General features: G+C 64.1%; 1 protein-coding gene across 1 annotated transcript in view; it reads right to left on the minus strand.

The window, feature by feature from the left end:
* Positions 1–4,664: 4,664 nt before the first annotated feature.
* Positions 4,665–17,593, minus strand: part of CACNA1S (calcium voltage-gated channel subunit alpha1 S) — a 42,033-nt gene continuing 29,104 nt past the window's right edge. The window contains exons 25-44 of the mRNA XM_036277449.1: positions 17,383–17,584; positions 16,937–17,095; positions 15,847–15,957; positions 15,190–15,273; positions 13,764–13,820; positions 12,946–13,074; positions 12,729–12,794; positions 12,240–12,331; positions 11,590–11,749; positions 10,594–10,721; positions 9,421–9,517; positions 9,013–9,115; positions 8,819–8,920; positions 8,510–8,634; positions 8,041–8,169; positions 7,466–7,716; positions 6,218–6,279; positions 5,565–5,656; positions 5,218–5,364; positions 4,665–5,087 (exon numbers count right to left, since the gene is read on the minus strand). Coding sequence (XP_036133342.1) covers positions 4,836–5,087; positions 5,218–5,364; positions 5,565–5,656; positions 6,218–6,279; positions 7,466–7,716; positions 8,041–8,169; positions 8,510–8,634; positions 8,819–8,920; positions 9,013–9,115; positions 9,421–9,517; positions 10,594–10,721; positions 11,590–11,749; positions 12,240–12,331; positions 12,729–12,794; positions 12,946–13,074; positions 13,764–13,820; positions 15,190–15,273; positions 15,847–15,957; positions 16,937–17,095; positions 17,383–17,584 — 2,548 coding nt within the window. The 3' untranslated portion in view covers positions 4,665–4,835. The remainder of the gene's footprint in view (positions 5,088–5,217; positions 5,365–5,564; positions 5,657–6,217; positions 6,280–7,465; positions 7,717–8,040; positions 8,170–8,509; positions 8,635–8,818; positions 8,921–9,012; positions 9,116–9,420; positions 9,518–10,593; positions 10,722–11,589; positions 11,750–12,239; positions 12,332–12,728; positions 12,795–12,945; positions 13,075–13,763; positions 13,821–15,189; positions 15,274–15,846; positions 15,958–16,936; positions 17,096–17,382; positions 17,585–17,593) is intronic.

Below are 17,593 nucleotides of genomic sequence, written 5' to 3' on the forward strand. Positions count from 1 at the left end.
GTCCGGGGCCAGGCCCGGCGGCGGGAGGCGCGGCGCCGCAGGGGGACGGCGGGACCGGGCACACACCTCCCGCCCGCGCGCACCGCCCACCTCGCTGCCACTCGCGCGCTCGCCGCGCGGACAAAGGGGGCGGGGGCCGGCCCGGCCCAGGCCCCGCCCCGAGTTGGGACCCAGGCCCCGCCCCTGGCCCCGCCCCCTGCCTGGATCACCAATCGAAGGCTTGATCCGGCGGCGGGGGCGGGGCTGGAGCCTTTAAAACGAGCTCTTGGCGCGCCTCCGCCCGCGTGCTGGAGGCGGCGGGCGTGGGGTCCCCGGCGCCGGAGCCGCGCGTGCCGACCAGCCGACCGCGCTGGAGCCGCGGCCTGGAGGGGACCCCGTTTCATAATCGAGGAAACTGGGGCAGAGAGGGGAACCGCGGAGGTCACAGCGAGTTAGTGGCTAAGAGAACCCAGGTCTCCCGGCCGGCCAAGTGCTTCCCTTCCGAGCACCCGCGGACCAGCGGTCGGTGCTGGGAAGCGCCGGGGAAGCCCCCTTCTCTTCCAGCGAACCTGCGACCTTCACTGAAGGCGATTCTTGCTCGGGTTTGAGATCCCCTGCGCGTCACACGGCCATCCTGGGGCCAGTTCCTGGCCCGGCGCCCAGGCCAGACGCCTTGCCCACTGGGCCTGGCTCACACTCCGCTTGTTGTGGTCTGGGGGGCAGAGAGAGGGTCAGCGTGGGAGGCCTGAGCTGCCCTGAGGACTGGAAGGAACAAAGGGGGCACTCAGCTGGGGCACCTGTGTAGGGGCTGGGGGCCAGGTGGGTGGGGGAGGGGACGAGCCCAGCTGCCTTTCTGTGGCATAAAGGACAAGAGAGCCCCGGGGACTTTAAACACAGGACAGTGACGGAGGAGGCCCAGAGCCGTGAGAAGCCCATCTCCCCACCCGCTGAGCCCAGGCACCTCCTCTCTGCCTCCCGACCCCCAACATTGGGGCCATTCACAGCCCCCTCACCAGCTGCCTGCCCGGCCTCATTTCAGCCAGCTCCTTCCCTTGGAAGGGGCCCAAGGAGGACCCAGCTGCAGCTCCACATGTGCCGAGCCCCCTGGGGGAGGGGAGAGCCGGGAGCCTGGCTGCGGCCTCTTGCATCAGGCGGGGTGATGAAACCATGTCAGCCACTGGGGCAAGGGGTTGGGTAAGGGTCCGAGGATGCGGCTGATGGTGCCATTCTCCTGCCCGCCCCACAGAGCCCTGTTCCGTCCAGTGCCCAGATCCCTTAATAAACCAAAAACAAAGGTAACTCCAAGGGCAAATCAACCCCCCATCCTGAGGGAAACACCAGCAGGGTGGAGGGGTTGGGAGGAGGTCTGGTGGGATCCTGCACCCATTACTGAGATGTGACCCTGGGGGAAGCTCTCCGGAGCTAGTAGGTCCCTCCTCCCGGAGCAGGTGGCCAGCAGAGGGTTGAGTCAGACTCTGGGCATTCTCTCCCCATCTGTCAACCAAACAAGGTGGGGAGGAGACCAAGTTTATGGACAACCAGAATACAAACAGCAGACCCAGGATTTGAACTCATGTCTCGTTCCAGACTCCCCAGATCACCTTCCAGCAGGTGTCCATGGGCAGGGAGCTGGGCTGGCCCAGGCTTTTGATCTGGGGGTGGCCCCCTGATGTCGAGGCCGCATTGTAACAGCTTCTCTGCAGACTCTGCACTTCTCTGGGGCTGAAGGCTGGTTTCCTGCCTCCAGGAAGTCCCCCTGTCTTCCGAGAGCAGGTGACATTCTGACTCGCAGCTTCACTGCCGGAAGATGGAACCGCACCACACTGGAGCTGCTGCCCCGCCCACCCCTCCGGCCACTGTGTCAGGGGCTGGAAACCCAGGCCTGGAGGTCAGGCCACAGGTCAGCCACCAGGTGGTGACTAGACACAGAGGTCAGGCAGAGCCCAAAGGCAGGAAAGAGGCTTAAACAGCAGCTTGGGAGACGCAGGTTTGCCAGGTCGGAGGCAGCCTGGGCCAGCTCCTTCCGCCTCTGCCCAGCTTCAGCAGCCCCAGGCCTCCTGCCTGTGGGCATTTCCCTCCCACCCCTCCACTGGGCCTGAGGGAGACATGCACACGTGCGCATTCACACACTATCCGGGGTTCGGCCCTGAGCCCCAGATCGGACTGGAGTCTGAGCCCCAGTCTTGCCTGGAGCTGAGGCCCTGCCCCCCAGGCATCTTGGGCCTCCATCATGTCTCCTGATGGGGAGTCGTGGGCGTCTGGGCAGATGGGAACTGGGGAGAGTGGGGGGAGTGGGGGGCTCTCCAAGTCAGGAAGCTCCCACGCTAAGGTAGTTAAAATACTCAGCAGTGACTGGGGGCAGCCATCTGGCCCAGATCTCTCAGGCATGGCCCTACAGTGACAAATCAAAGCACCGGAGAGATACCCTCGGGCCCCAGAAATCTCCAGGGGCGGCCTGACCTTGATTTTGGGCTGTTTCATCTCGGCATTGGCATTTGCAGAAGTGTCTGAGCTTGGACCCGAAGTTCTGGGTGGAAAGTCCAGAGTTCCGAACCTCCAGCCCTAATGCCCAGCCCTACCCTGCAGCGGGGCTTGGTTCTGTGGGAGACCCTGCCGGCAGCTGGCTGGCCACACCCTCCCATGCTCACCTGGAGACAGAGCCCAGATCTGCCTGCCTGCAGGGCCTCAGGACCCCAGAGGGGCCCACTGGGGTGCAGGCTCAGAGATCTCAGCTCAGCGCGGCTCAGCCTGACTTCCTCTGTTGCGAAGGAGACACACTTACCAGTAGAGGAAACCAGAAAGTGTTATAAATAGCAAGGGGAGAGAGCCGCCTGGATTACTCACGCCCCAACCCGTTTTTTAAAAAGTAACTATTTTTGGTTTCATGTGTTACTGAGGGTGTAATTACTATCCATACAGCCCCAAACATGGGCTCTTCACCCGCTTTTCTCTGCAGAGGCTTCTGAGACCGTTGGAGGGCTGGAGGTGGGCATGGGTGTGGGTTATCCTCACAGACCCTGGAGTGGGAGTGAACCCCACGATCGTCTCCTTCAACCTGTTCACGTTCAGATGGGGAAACTGAGGCCCGGAGAGGTAGAGAGACTTGTCCAAGTTGCTCAGTAATCCCCGGGCTGAGTAGAGACCAAAGATGTCCCCACGCTTCCAGGGCTGGGCAGTTTCCACAGCCGCAGGACGGGACCAAAGGGCAACATCTGAGACCGGGCTGGAGGCGAGCTCACGGATCAGATAAAAGTCAAGTCAGTGCAGAAGAACAACAGACAGCTCAGAAGCCAAAGGGTGGCGATGGAGTCACAGGGACCTAGGTTCAAACTCCAGCTCCGCCCTGCCCAGCACTCGGCCCTGGCAGGGGGCACAGGTGCTCTGGGCGCTGGTTTCCCGGCCTCAGCAGGAAGGGGGCGTCTCTCCGCGGGGCTGCCGAGGTGGAAGCAAGATCACCAGGTCAAGCACCCAGCACACTGCTCAGGCGGAGTAGACATGAGTCTCCCTCACATCCCATGGATCTCCCGTGCTCTGTCCAGGGGCCCCTCCCCTCTAACGGACAGAGGGGGAATGTGTCATAATGAGGTCTCCTGGCAGGTAGCAAGTCTCAGAGATGAGTGTGGATGAGGCTGGGTAGAGAGGATGGCGATGAGGTTGCCTGACCCCGGTGGTCATTGATCCAGGGCAGTGGGAGGAGCCTCTGCTGGCCATTCGGTGGGGGCCCCTGGGCCAGGGTCAGCGTTTGCAGAGGTGGGAAGGAGCCCGGGTGGCGTGCTGATCCCTGCTGGACATGCACCTGTGGTCACCGCCTCTCTGGGGACTGTCTGCAGGGCATCTAGATTCGGTTTCCGCTACCCCATGTGCGACCCTGGGCCAAGGGCAGTACATCTCACAGTGATCTCGGACATACTGCTACTGTCCCCATTTTGCAGAAGAGGAAGTGGGTTTAGAGGTCACTTGGCTAAGGTAGTAGTCACTAATGCTGGTCCCCAAATATTTCTACTCTGCAGCCAAGGAGCCCCGTGGGGGTGCTGGGAGGCTGGAGGGGGACATGGTTACCATAGCGACAGCCAGAGGGCTCTGTGAAGGAAGGGGAACTGAGGAGAGGGACCCGCGCTTGGGAAGGGGCCGCCGGGGACAGCGTGGGCCGGCTGTGTGACCCCGGCAGGCACAGCACCTCCCTGAGTCTGAACCTCCACATCCTGGCCAAGGTGAGAAGCAAGTGTGTGTCCTGTGGCAGGTGCTTTGTGAAGGGAGCGGCAGGTGCAGGAGGTACTTGGTCAACTGTGCCCACTTTCCTCACTGTGACTCGGTGTCGACAAGAGGGGCCCTGGAGCCCGTGACCTTTGACATCCGAGGCCATAAACAGGAGCAGGCTGGGGCTCTGAGGCCTGTCGGGCAGCAAACATGAAAGTATAAACTTTGGCCAGTGAGACTTGGGGGTGAAGTGACACCCACATGTGGGGCTGCTGACTCCCCACAGTGACAGTCCAGGTGGCCCCTCTGGCCTTCCTGGGCCCCAGCCCCAGCCCACGGGCCAGGCTCCTGGGGAAGGGGGGAGGGCGAAGGGGGGACAGGAGACAAGCAGAGGCCAGGTGCCTGGTCACAGGACTGGAGACTTTAATGTCCTGCTGACACGGACCAGGCCAATCTGAATGACGTTAGGGTCTCCCGGAATTCCTCCTGTGCCGGCGAGGAGAGGGGCCGGCGGTCTCCCTCCCCTGACTGTCTGCCGTGGTGCCTGCCCGTGTCCACTCCACGGAGACAGAGGCTGCCCCAGAGGGCTGCCGCCCTCTGCTCCCGCCCCCGCCCCCACCACGGGCAGGAGGCCGGCCCAGGCCTGCCCAGGGCGGGCGTCATGGCCTGGGGGGAATGAGGGTCTCCTGGGAGCCCTGGTGCTGGTCAAGACTGCTCACAGAGGACCTGAGGCTTGGGGGTCCCAGGGCACCGGGTGTGCCCCCGGGGGGGTCGCGTCTTCTCAGTAGCTCCGTGGCTGCCTCCTCCATTTCCTGTGTGTCCATCTGGCAGGCCTCTGCCAGGGCCTGGCCCGTCGCCGTGACGAAGTTGGCACTGGCTGCCAAGGTGTCCAGGCCCCCTCGAAGCAGAGCCTTCAGGGAGGAAAGGAGGTTGGTGGGGTCTTCCTGGGGAGCTGCCCTGGGGGCCTGCCCTCTCCCCACCCCAGGCCACCCCAAGCCCAACGCGAATGCAGCCCGGTGCTCTGGCCAAGCCCGGCCTCACCTCCTGGATCAGCAGGGCAGTGGCTGGAGCCGGGCACCTGGAAGGGCTCTCGGGGTTCCTACTGCTGTGGGGGGCTTCCTTAGGCAGAGACGCTGGCCTGGGGCCCCTCCTCGCCTCAGGCATGGGGGGCTCCATCCCGGAGCCCTGCTGCAAGTATACAGAAGCAGAGACCCCAAGGGGGTGCTGGAGCCCGCTGGGACCCAGTGGGACCCCAGCTCTTCCAGGGGACCTCAGCCAAGACCCACACAAAGGGGTGGGCCCAGGAGTCCGGTTTCCTCTGTCACAGATGGGCAGTCGCGGCCACGCCCTTCCCCTGCAGGGAGCTCCTCCCAGGCTGTGCCCGTTACCTGGCAGGGGGCAGGAGGTGCCCGGGCTCCAGGCACCGCTTGCTGGGTCAGCCGCCCTTCCCGCTTGTCCACACAGGACTCACTGCAGGGGCCTGTGGGCGAGACGGGCGAGGGAGGACGGCTGTGGCTCCTGCCGGTGACCCTGAGTCAGCAGCGAGCGTTCTGCTCGGCTGGTCAACCCCTCGGAGCCCCTTGGGCCGGGAAAGGCGTCCTGGAGGCTGCACACGTGCTGGGGGCCGAGCACTGCACATGTGCCCTGTGCCCTGCGCCTGTGCCCTGTTCCTGCGCCTGTGCCTGTGCCCTGTCCCTGCGCCTGTGCCCTATCTCTGGCCCGTGGACTTGGGGGTCAGGCCAGAGTCTGAGCAGCTCTGATCAAACTGGTGTATGTATGAATGTGTGTGCGTGTGGGTGTGGGTGTGGGTGTGTCCGAGCTGCGGAGCAGGGCAGGTACCCACATCGACTCTGGCTCTCCCCCTCCTGGCTCGCTCAGTCACCTGGATGGCACCCTCCCCTCTGCCGGCTCCCCCATTCTGGGCCCAGCTGGCTCCTATTACAACAGGCTGCCAAGCCAGCCCTCCCAGCCGGGCTTCCCAGCTGCCAGGAAGAGGTCCCAGGCCTCCGGGAGAAGGCTCGGGTGCACGGAAGAGACTGACCCAGGACTCCAGCGGCGGTGGGCACCTCTGTCTCTCCAGGGTGCTCCCTTTCATAGCGGACGCTGAAATTAAAGCGAGGCCAGTGAGCCAGAGTGGGCGGCTGGGTCTCCGACCAACCCGCCCCTGTGCCCTCAGGGTCCGGACCCATCATCGCAGCAGCCTAGACCCCAGACCTGGCTCTCCTGGCTCTCTGCCTGGCGCCCGGCTGTCCAAGGACAAGGCAAACCATCCAGCCTCGCTCCTCGGCTGGCGGGTTCCCCGTCGGAGATGCCCCCTCCCCGCCCACACCTGTCCAGCAGCCGGGAGGCCACCGGTTGTCGGCACAGGCAGCAGTTGGCTCAGCTGGGAGCTCTCGGAACTGCAGTGACCATGTCGGCCCAGAGCCCTGGACGTTCCCCATGTTGCTGAGCTCTGTTCCAGGTCTCCCCGGTTCACGGTGAGCAACCCCCCTCTGCGTTCTCAGGACACCCACTCTTTGTGATTATGTGCTCCCAATCGGATCCCATGACACGTCCCCCACAGGACGACCACTCTTTCAGGACAGGACCCAGGTCTGATGCGTCTGTCTCCCCACACCACCCAGCACCGCGGTCCCCCCAAGGCGGACCTCCGTGGTGTCCTCCAAGGTGTGGGCTGAGCTCCGGGCCTCTGACCGAAAGGTGTGCAGCCCTGGCCATGGGCGGTGGCTGCTCACCTGGCGTGTGTCCCGCCACACCCATTCCTGAGGGCGGGGCTCAGCCTTTCCAGGCCAGAGGCCTCCGTCCCTGGCCGCCGCCCGGGGAGAACAGGAGCTGAAAGCCCAGCGCCCAGGGCAGGGGCAGGACGCCCTCCCCCCTCCTGCTGTCTTCAACACCTGCTATGACCACAGATTGGGGCTGGTGGGATGGGAACCACCCTGCACCCCATGCCGGCGGCTGGGGGTAACTGCTCGCAGCAGTTTGTAGTATGTGCTGGGAGGTCTCTCCTGCCGACCTAGCCTGCCTGGGAGGTTGCAGCAGCTAGACCTGTTCCAGGTGGTGCCCCCAAAGTGCATTGGAGCCAACGCCCATTCAAGGCCGCCCCCTGCTGGCCACAGGAGCCTCTGCAGTCCAGGCCGGCCTCTGGCATTAAGGTGCCTTTCTGTCGCGTTAAAGACACAAAGCCAAGCCAAGAACACCCTACACACTTGGGGGTGACCCCTCCCCACATCCTGGAGCCCACTAACCATGTCTTCCCAGACCTACCCCAGTATCCCTCATCCACCCCTACCTGGAAAACACCTGGCCGTTGCTATGGTTACGGTTGCAGACGGCAACGTTGGCGTTGGCGTTGTTGGTGTTGGCACGAGCAAGGGGGTTGGTGCTGGGTTCCTGAGGGACGTCCTCCAAGAAGACAGGCGACTCCAGGTCCTCCATCTCGATCTCGGAAAACTGGAGGGGCCTCTGGTTGGCCATGACGGGGGCCAGGGAGTTGGCCCTGTCCAGGAAGTTGTCCATTTGGCCGAACAGGCCCCCGGTCCTCTGGAGGCAAGGAGGGCAGAGCTAAGACTCGAGCACGGGTGTGACCAGGGCAGGTGGGCACCTGACCTGGGGGGCTAGTGGAGGATGAAGGTTGACTCGGGTTGGGCGGGGAGGAAAGGGTGCGCCTCGGGGATGGGAGGTGGAAAGGATGTCTTATCCGACACCTCGAGGAGGTTGGGTCGTTGATCCAGAGCCCGCAGAGATGCGGGTGGTGGATGTGTTTGGCTTCCACGTTCCCCTGGTGTGTGGCGTATCCCCGGCCCTCCCTTCTGGGATCCGCTGCTGCCCCCACGCCTAGAACACACGGCGTGATGGCTTCGTTACCCGGAATATTCCGTCCTCCATCGCGGCCTCCACCATGGCCCTCTCCAGCTCCTCCTCGGCCGTCAGGTCTCCTGAGATGGTCCGCCGGATCGCAGGAGCTGCCTCCTCCTCAATGGTCCGCAGTCCAGCCTGGAGAAGGAGGGGACGGAGGCCGACTGCACCCCTCGGCCTCACTCATTTCTAGTCCCTGTGACCAGGGCTTCAGCTCTCTGTCCTGGTCAGTCAACCTCCAGGGCTCAGCAAGGCCACCAGGCCCTGCTCTGGCCTCTGGCACAGTCCAAACCCTCACGGTCCCCATGGAGCCCTCTCCTGACCTCATGGACCACCCCATCGCCTCGCAGGCCCCGGGCTGAGACACCTGGATACCCAGCGCGGTCTTCTGGACAAACGCTCGCTTTGGACCGCGCACGCCACAGACGTCACCGATCAAAGCTCCACGGCCGGGAACCTGGCCCAGCAGCGGGCTTACCTGGATCTGCACGGTGTCCTTCTTGGGTCGGTACCCGTAATACTCCTCCTGGCGCTTCATGAACTTGCGGAAGTGTTCCTGGATGAGGAACGTGGCGTAGAACTTGCCTACGGTCACCTCGTCGTCTGCGGGGGACAAGGGGTGCCGAGGTCGGCGAGAGCCGGGTGGAGCCCTCCTCTTGCTGGCCAGCCGGGGGCAGTGTCCGCCCGGAGGCTGCTGCCCTGGTGGCAGCCAGGGGTCTCTCCTGGAGCGGTCCCGTGTCCCCTCTCCCCAGCGGCCTCGACTGGGGTCTCCCAAAGCGGCACGCACCTCCGATGGGGGGGATGACCTGGTCCAGCAGCTTCATGCTCGTCCGCTTCCAGATCTTCTTGATGATGGCTCTCAGCTCCTCATTGGCCTGCTCGAAGTTACCTGGGGACAAGGGGACGGGCGGGCGGCACACAGTCATCCGGCCAAGCCCTCGGCGCTCGATAACGACGCCTGGGGCTCTGCGAACCTCTCACCTTCCGTCTTGATCTTGAGGGCCGTGCGGACCAGGGCGAAGAGGGTGGCGTTGAAGGTGACCGTGCCGTCACTGTTCAGGGGCATGTTCATGCCCACGAGCCGCTGTGCGGGGAAAGGAGGGGGCTCGCTGCTGAGCGGGGACCAGGCCAAGCCTGGCAGGTCATCCTCACCCGGATGTGGGCCAGGAGGGGCCGGGACATGGGGGTGGGGGGGGGGAGCAGGCTGACCAGGACATCCCTCACGGGGAGATGGAAGGATGAGTTGGGCGAAGTTGTCAAGACTGCAGGTCCTCAGGCAGGGACTTGGGGACCCAGGAGATGACTGCTGTGCGGTGACTCGCCAGCCTCCTACCCCAGGAACTTGTGCCTCTCCCTGTCCCGGGGCACCTCCCGGGCAGCCCTGGGTACCTTGCAGGCCACCCGGTGCGGGCAGAACTTCCCGAAGCCCAGTGGCGGCTGGATCCTCCTCAGCAGGGTCACCACATCCAGGTGCTTGATTCTGCCCCTGCAGGGACAAGGGCTGTGTCCCTGGAGGCCCTCCACCCCCTCCCTGCTCGAGAAAGGGCCGAGGGGAAGAGGGCCGAGCCGGGAGCACAGGAGGTGGGAGCCAGCTCCCTCTTTAAAGAAGAAACAATAGCCCTGGCCGGTTTGGCTCAGCGATTAGAGCGTCAGCCTGCGGTCCACAGAGACCCAGGTTCGGTTCCCGCTAAGGGCATGTGCCTTGGCTGCAGTTTGTCCCCGGCTCTGGTTGGATCGTGTGGGTGGCGGCCACTCGATGTGTCCCTTTCACATCGATGTTTCTCTCTCTTCCTCCCTCTCCTTCCCGCTCTATCTGAGTAAAAAATGGAAAAATGTCCTCGGGTGAGGATAAAAAAAAAAAAAAAGAAGAAACAATATCTGAGTTCATGGCTGCCCACCACCAGGAACGGGTCAATTTTATTTTTTTAGCAGATAGAGGCCAGAATTCCCTCTAGGCCTGGAATCTGGACCTCATTTTCCCCATGGCGGGGGCTTCCTTGGGTTTTGGTTCAGCTGCTGGGGGCTCTTGGGCTGTATTAATAGAGGTAGAGGGAATGGGTCAAGGGAGGTGAAAGTCCACCGTTTCATAGGTTGCCATAGGGATTAGATGAGATAATACAGGCAGTGGTCAGCACAGTGCCTGGCATCTGGAGAACAGTCCTCAGATATGGGCTGTCACTTTTTAGGAAGCAGGATGGACGAATGCCCTGAGGGTCAGGTCCGTAGCTAGGCAGATTCTGACCCAGCCAGTCTGGGAAGGGCCGGGGGTTCTGCATTTTTATCAAGATCGAAGCTGATGGTCAGATGACCCCATTCTGAGTGCCTGGTGTCCACGCAGAAGCTGGGTGACCATTTCCCAATAAAGCCAAAGGGGTTTCTGCCCGGCCTGGGGGACTGTGGGGTCCCTTCCAACCTTGAGAAGCTCTTTCCGAGCTGGGATCTTGGATACTGGAGGGCGGAGCAGCGGCCCACTCTTAACAAACTGGACCGTGAATCCCTGCTGGGCTCCAGGATGGGCTCTGGGGTGGAGGGTGCCCGGCAGAGTCTGCAGACTGAACTCACGTGGCCTCCGGGTCGTACTCTGCCCAGATGGCCTTGAACTCATCCAGGTGATGAGGGCCCAGGATGGACCAGTCCCGCGTGAGGTAGTCAAAGTTGTCCATGATGACAGCCACGAACAGGTTGATGATCTGTAAGGGTGACCGCAGGCTCCTGATGTGGACGGCAGGTGGTATGGGCATGAGGGGGCGATGGGAGGGTCTGGCTGGGTGTGGGGTTCACAGTATCTTCCTACCTGGGCCCTTCTGGACGACCTGCGCCCCCCAGAGGAGCAGCCTGTGCCCTGCCTCTGCACCGGGACACATGGTCACTGCCAGGGAGCTTGGTACCAGCCTGAAAATCCCGGCCGTGCCCCTAAACCCTGGAGATGGTGTCCCCTCCGCTGTGCCCTCATGGGACCACACCTCTATTCTGCATCTGCCTTTTCTGTGTATACAGCCCCCCCCTGAATTGCAGTTTGTTGACACATGGACCCAGCCCCCCACAGTGCCCAGTGAGTGCCTGACTGGGGGCCAGGACTGTGTCTCATTCATGTCTGTTTCTGGGCCCAGCCCAGGGCCTGGCACACGGGAGGTAATCGCACACCGTTCTGGGTGAATTCAGGGAATGAGGGCCCCCCAGATGCTGCGGGCTCTAGGTCTCTACCCAGCAGCCCCGAGTCCCGGACCATCGGGCGACTGGGCCTCTGGTGGGACCTGTTTCCAGGGTCGCCGTGCCTCATCCCAGGGGGGCAGGGAAGGCAGAGGCTTATGGGAAGCCCTTCCGTTAGGATAGAAGCTCATTCAACTGTCCTGATCACCAACAAGGAAAGTAGAACCTTCCACAGCCCCTCTGAGACAGGAAGGCACCCAGAAAACAGCCATACCCTGATGACCAGAACCTGGGGCCATGGGGGCGGAGCCTCCGTCTCCTGAGCCCCTGAGGTCCACCCGCGGGAGCCGGCGGCCGGCCAGGAAGGTCCGCCCAGCAGGCCCGGCGGCCGCGGCCCGGCCAGCTCACCAGGAAGGCGCAGAGCATGTAGAAGCTGATGAAGTAGTAGTACGCAAAGTTGGTGCCGCACGAATACTCCTCGCCGGGCGCGTACTCGGACTCGGGGTCACACAGTTTGCCGTAGCTGCTGGCCAGCAGGACCTCCTGCCACGCCTCGCCTGTCGCACACCTGCAAGGGAGCGGCTCCCGTTGGCCCCCAGGCTCGGGGGGGGGGCCCGTGCGCAGCCTGGGGCTGCCCCTCCTGGGCCTCAGTTTCCCCCCCGGCACTGCAGTCCCCTACTCCACCTACTGGGACAGCAGAAGCAGGGGTAGGTGACAACTTCTTGGATGGAGGAGCAAAGTTAACCCTGGGAGGGGGCAGCAAGAAAGAGCACTGTGCTGACCGAGGTGAGGCAGGGTCAGAGGTCATCGAGGCCCCACCGCTGCCCTGAAGGACTTGGGACCTCTGTCTCCTGCTTCTGGGAGGAGATGGGGGGACGGCCACCCTGCACTCGGCCCGGCTATTTCTTATGTGGGGCCCAGTGGAACTTGAATCGCTCCAGGAAGACGGGGACAGAGCTGTAGCCCCTGAGCGCAGGGCCCCGAGTGGCGGCACAGGCCACACCAGGCCCCAGCCCTGCCTCCAGTGCAAAGGCCCTGCGGCCAGCGGTGGGCCTCGCCTGAACAGCAGCAGCACGGCCTGAGGGAAGGTTTGGAAGTTGTTGTTCCGGTTTATTTGGGTTCCGTCCACCAAGGCGATCTTCCCAAACATCTGCAAATCACAGGGAGCTGCCTGAGGAACCCAGCCCCCCTTCCCCGGGCTCCCCCAGTGCCCTTCCCTTTGGCCACCCCAGACCGGGAGCCAAATGCACTGGACCCTTTGCGAGGTTCAGTGAGGCTGTTCCCATGGAGCCCGAGAGAAGCAGGGGGGTGCACAAGCTTTGCCAACACCAAGCCGCTGTGGGGAGTCAGTGTAGAGAAGGGGGCTCCCAGGGAAGGTGGGCCTCAGAGACGCAGTCTGGCCTGTCCGTCCGGGCTGCTTCCGCCTGACTCACTGCAGCTCTGGGGTCCCCGGGGCTGCCAGGCAGGAGGGGGAGGTCCAGCCCCCCCAGCATCTACTGAGGCCCCCTCACGGGGCCGAGGCCCCTCCGTGGGCCGGACGCCCTCACCTGCATGCCGATGACTGCATAGATGAAGAACAGCATGACAATGAGCAGGGCCACGTAGGGCAGGGCCTGGGGAGGGACGGTGCATGAGGCCCCCGCTCTGCGCCCGCCTCCGTGGCTCCCCAGGGGCCCCGGGGGCCCCGCTGGGCAGGTGGCTGTCCCTCGGTCCCCTCCAGGCCGGTGCGGTGGGCGGCCCCCACGGGGGGAGGGGCACACACACCTGGAAGGACTTGATGAACGTCCAGAGCAGAGTCCGCACCCCCTCTGCCCGGCTCAGCAGCTTGATGAGCCTCATGACCCGGAACAGGCGGAAGAAGGCGCTGGAGATGCGGGCGCTCTCGTCTGGGTCCTGGGGGGCAGCAGCCCCAGAGGTCAGTCTGGGGCTGCCCCTCCGAGGGCTGGGGCGGGCAGGGCGGGAGGGGCAGTGTGTGTGGGGAGATGTCCCTGGCGGGGCCTGTGCTGTGCCCTAGGCTGGCCTGTCCTGGGCTCAGGGCTCCGGGCTTGCCCAGCGGGGAGCAGGGAGCTGGGTGTGGAGCACTGGGCAGTCGGTGAGCCCACTCCCCGGAGAGGCTGCGGGGAGAGGGCCTGGGGCGAGGCTGGGCCAGGTCACTCCTGCCCTTGGGCCTCCTGCCCCCTCTCACCTCCTCTCGGGCCTGCCAGCGGGCCCAGGACCCTCTCTTCCTCGGGTCTCCCAGGGCAGAGCACCCCAAGGCTCACTCATTGCTCTGTCCCCATGACATGGCCGTACCCCAGCCAGGCGGCCTCTGCCCTGTGCACGCCTTGGGCCACCATGGCCCTGGAAGGGAGAGTCCTCTGCCCAGCTTCCCAACGCCCCAAGGCCTTGTGCCCGTGGCCTGTCCCCGAGGTCCTGTGCCAGCCAGCACCACAGTCCTCTCTGGGTGTCCCCGTCTGCACAGAGGGTGCAGAGCCCCCCACCCCACCGGCTCTGGGGAGGGGAGTCCTGAGGGGTCCCCCATGCAGCCACGGCCAGGCCTCAGCATGCGAGCCAGTGCAGGGAGACATGCAGCCTGGAATTACAACGGTCCCGCAGCCTCCACCCAGGCAATACAGTCCCCCGCTGGAGGCCAGGAAGGTCTGTGGAGAGAAGAGACCGGGGAGGGGTGGAGGAGGGACACGGTGGGAGGAAGGCGTCAGAAAGGACAGACACAGGAAGAGTTAGAGAGACAAAGACAGTGAGGCAGGGGTTGGAGACCCCAGTGGCCGCCCGTCAGGGACTGGGGGTGGTGGGCGTGAGGGCGAAGCTGTGGGGACAGGGAGGCCACAGGCTGGGGGCCGGGGAGCAGGAAGAGGAGGAAGACTGGCAGGGACAGGTCCCTTGTCACCTCCGTGATGCATCTACAGCTGACAACAAGCTCGGGCAGGTGACACCCAGGGACATTTGGAAAGGGCCTGGCCACTATCATGATGGATTTACACCTCATCTCCCCGGTGCAAAGGGGCTGTCCAGTGCCTAGAGCCACAGAGGCCCATTCTCCAGGGGCAGAGGGCCTGGGTGGGGGGCTGAGACCCCAGGCAGATGCTCCGCCCTGGCTTTGGAGCTCACCCCTGCTGGGCTCCCCTGGCCAGCTCCCTTGAGCAGAATCCACCATAGCCACCTGGAGGACCTGGCTCCTAAGGTCTTGAACGGAGCTCTCTGCCAAGAACCCCCTCCCTGTCCCTGCTGCTGCTTCTCATTCCACACCCAGGGCCCCGCCTCCTGCACCCCACGTCTCTCCGTTCAGCTCCTGGGGCCTTTGGCCTCCCCACTGAGCCTGGGGGCCCCAAGACCTGCCATGTTACCAAGACCATGTCCCACACAGAAAGGTGTCTGCCCACACCTGCTCGTCCTGCTGTCTCTCAATCACTTGGACAAAAGTCCTTGTGGTCACCCCTGATTGTCCCCCTCGTCCTGAATCAAGTCCCTCAGCAAATGTCACAGACGCAGACGGTGACAGCTGCCGCCACCTCCCAGCGCCAGCCTCTCCCATCGGAGGGTCGCGGCAGCCGCCTGACAGCGCCCCCTGGGTCAGCCCCGCGTCCCCTGCAGCTGGCTCTGCACACAGCAGCCGGAGTGGCCTCTTAGGACCGGAGCCAGAGCCCTCTCTGCGCCTGCGCACCGGGCCCCGCAACCTCTTTGCCTGTTCCTGTGCCTCTCCTGCAGCAGCCCTGCTGGTGGGTTTGCTCTGCTCCCCAGGTGGTCACCCCTCCACTTCCCTCAGGCAGACTTCAGACTGCGCCACCGCCACCATGAAGCCTTCCCTGACCACCCCCTGTGGCCTTGGTCAGCCTGGCCCGCCCGTCTGTCCCCTGGAACCCGAGCTGTCTGTCTGCTCTGCAGGACCGTCCTGTCATTTGCACTTTGTCCCCCCGGGGTGCCAGGCTGCACGCCCACCAGGGCCCCCACAAACATCTGCTCACTGAATGTCCCCACCCCAGGGGGGGTGCTCCACCCCCTGATACTCACGTCGATCTCGCTGAGGATGACGTCGATGATGCTGCCAATGACGATCAGAAAGTCGAACACATTCCAGGGGTCCCCAAAATAGCCCTGGGAGGACAGTGACGGGAACGGGGTGAGCACTGGGAGGAGTGGGGGCCGGGCCGGGGAAGCACCTCTCCCCTGAGCTCCTGCACCTCCGCCCCATGCCCTCTCCCTGTCTCCCCAGAGCGCAGCGTGGTTGGAGTGGAAGGGGTGGTGGGAACTCGGGATCTGGGGCCCTGGTCCCGATGGGGAGCTCTTTCCTCCTGTCTGCCTCGAAGTCCTGCCTCAGGCGGGGCAGCGCAGACCTGACGGGGGGCTGCACCCGCCCTGTGGTGGGCACTTGGAAACAAAGACCAGCCAGGCGTCCTGCCCCTGACCTGCGCTGGGCCAGCAGAAGCTCGGGGAGGCGGGGGAGGGGCAGCTCCCGGAGGGCAGCCTGACTGTCCTGCCCACCCTGTGCCGGGAGGTGGGCGGTCAGAGGGGCGAGCAGCCTCCGTAGACAAGGTGGGGGGCCCACGAGAAGGCCCCACACCGCAGGCCTCACCCGCCCCTCTGCCCGTGGCCCCGGCGCTCACCCTGGCCTTGAAGGCCCCACCCCGCGGGCCTCACCCGCCCCTCGGCCGTGGCCCCGGCGCTCACCCTGGCCTTGAAGGCCATGAGCTTGAGGACCATCTCCAGGGTGAAGATGATGGTGAAGGCCACGTTGAGGATGTCTGAGATGTGGTTCATCTGCTCCGACTGGTTGTAGTGCTGCGGAGGACGGGGAGGATGGGGGTCCGGCTTCCCCACCCCAAGGAGGGTGTCCCCAGAGCCTCACCCTCCTCGAGCCCCTGCCCACTTGTCTCGTCCGTCCATCGTAAAAGTCAAGGAGCCTACTCAGCAACCCCCTGCGTTCTATGCCGTCTGTGGGCTCCCCTGTCCCCCAGGGAGGTGGTGGGAGAAGGAGAGTCCTGCCCATTCACACACACGTGCGTCAAGGTGACCGGCAGGGAGGTGCCCTTCTGGTCGATTGGACACAAGACTAGGAGAGAAGATGCCCCCCCCGGGCTCCAGAGCTGGTTTACCACTGGGGGGACACTGAGCTCCCCATGCCCGTTCTGTGCCCGTGACCCCAGGGCTGGGAAGGCAGCTCAAAGCCATAACCTTAGCCCTCTTGGCTCATGCGATGCCTGTCCTTACGTCTATGTGCTTACAAATCTCCCAGGATTTAGGAAGTGGGTGACAACTCCCTCTTCTTCCACACACACTCCCCAGGCCGTTCAGGGGGGCTGGAGGCTGCCCCGCCCATCTGCCCTGGCAGGCTGGGACCTGGCCACTTCGTCACCTGTGTCATGTCACTGGGTGTGTCTGGGCCTCCAGGGGCCGGGAGCCTCCCTGCACGATTCTATTCATTCAGGGCCCAGGGGATCCGAGGCTTAATTAGGTTTGATGGTTGAGAGACTGTCTGTAAAGTGTGGGTAACCCCGAGAGACACCTGTTCCGTGAGTGTGAAGTCCGTCCTTGGGACCGGGCCAGAATCCCAGAGACTCGCCTTCCCAGATGGACAGCAGCCGAGGGCGGGCACTTCCTGCTCCCACCCCCGCCCCCTGAGGGCCAGAGTGGACGGTGAGCCAACGCCTCCCTTTACCTCCGCCATCCACGCTTACGTGCCTGGCCATCCGGCGGGGCCAGAGGAGGAGCTGGGGGACCAGCCTGGACGCCTGCCCTGCCCCGTCCACCGGGCGCTCACCTGCATGCCCAGGCAGATGGTGTTGAGCATGATGAGGGCAAACATCAGGTACTCGAAGTAGGAAGAGGTGACCACGTACCACACCTGGTACTGGTAGGGGTTCTTGGGGATGTAGCATTTCAGTGGGCGGGCCTTCAGGGCGTACTGGACACACTGACGCTGAGACACACAGGTGGGCGTCAGCACCGAGGGGCCCTCCTGCTCCGCCCCTGTCCACGGGCCGGAGGGAGCCCCCGTGTGGCAGGCCGGGAACCTGTGGCTGAGGGGGAGTCCCCCGGGTGCTGGGCCCCCCCTGAGGCATCATGGGCCTTGGCTGACAGGGCTCTTGTCCAGCCCAGGGCATCGGGAGGGTCCCAGGAGAAGACCCCCCCAGCCTGTACTGCTGCTGACGGGAGATGCTGGGCTGCCAGCGGAGGGCCCGGGGGCGCCCAGGGGCGGCCCCGCACCTGGTTCTTGTCCAGCTCGCAGTTCTTGTACTCGGTCTCCCCCTGCTCCTGGAAGGTGACGATGACGAAGCCCACGAAGATGTTCATCATGAAGAAGGCGATGAGGATGATGTAGATGATGAAGAAGATGGCCATCTCCACCCGGTGGTTATGGACGGGGCCCTTGTCCTCCTCGTAGGCGTCGATGGCCTTGTACAGGAGCCTGGGGTCG

The sequence above is a fragment of the Molossus molossus genome, unplaced genomic scaffold (genome assembly GCF_014108415.1).
Source record: "Molossus molossus isolate mMolMol1 unplaced genomic scaffold, mMolMol1.p scaffold_m16_p_23, whole genome shotgun sequence".
Classification (NCBI taxonomy): domain Eukaryota; kingdom Metazoa; phylum Chordata; class Mammalia; order Chiroptera; family Molossidae; genus Molossus; species Molossus molossus.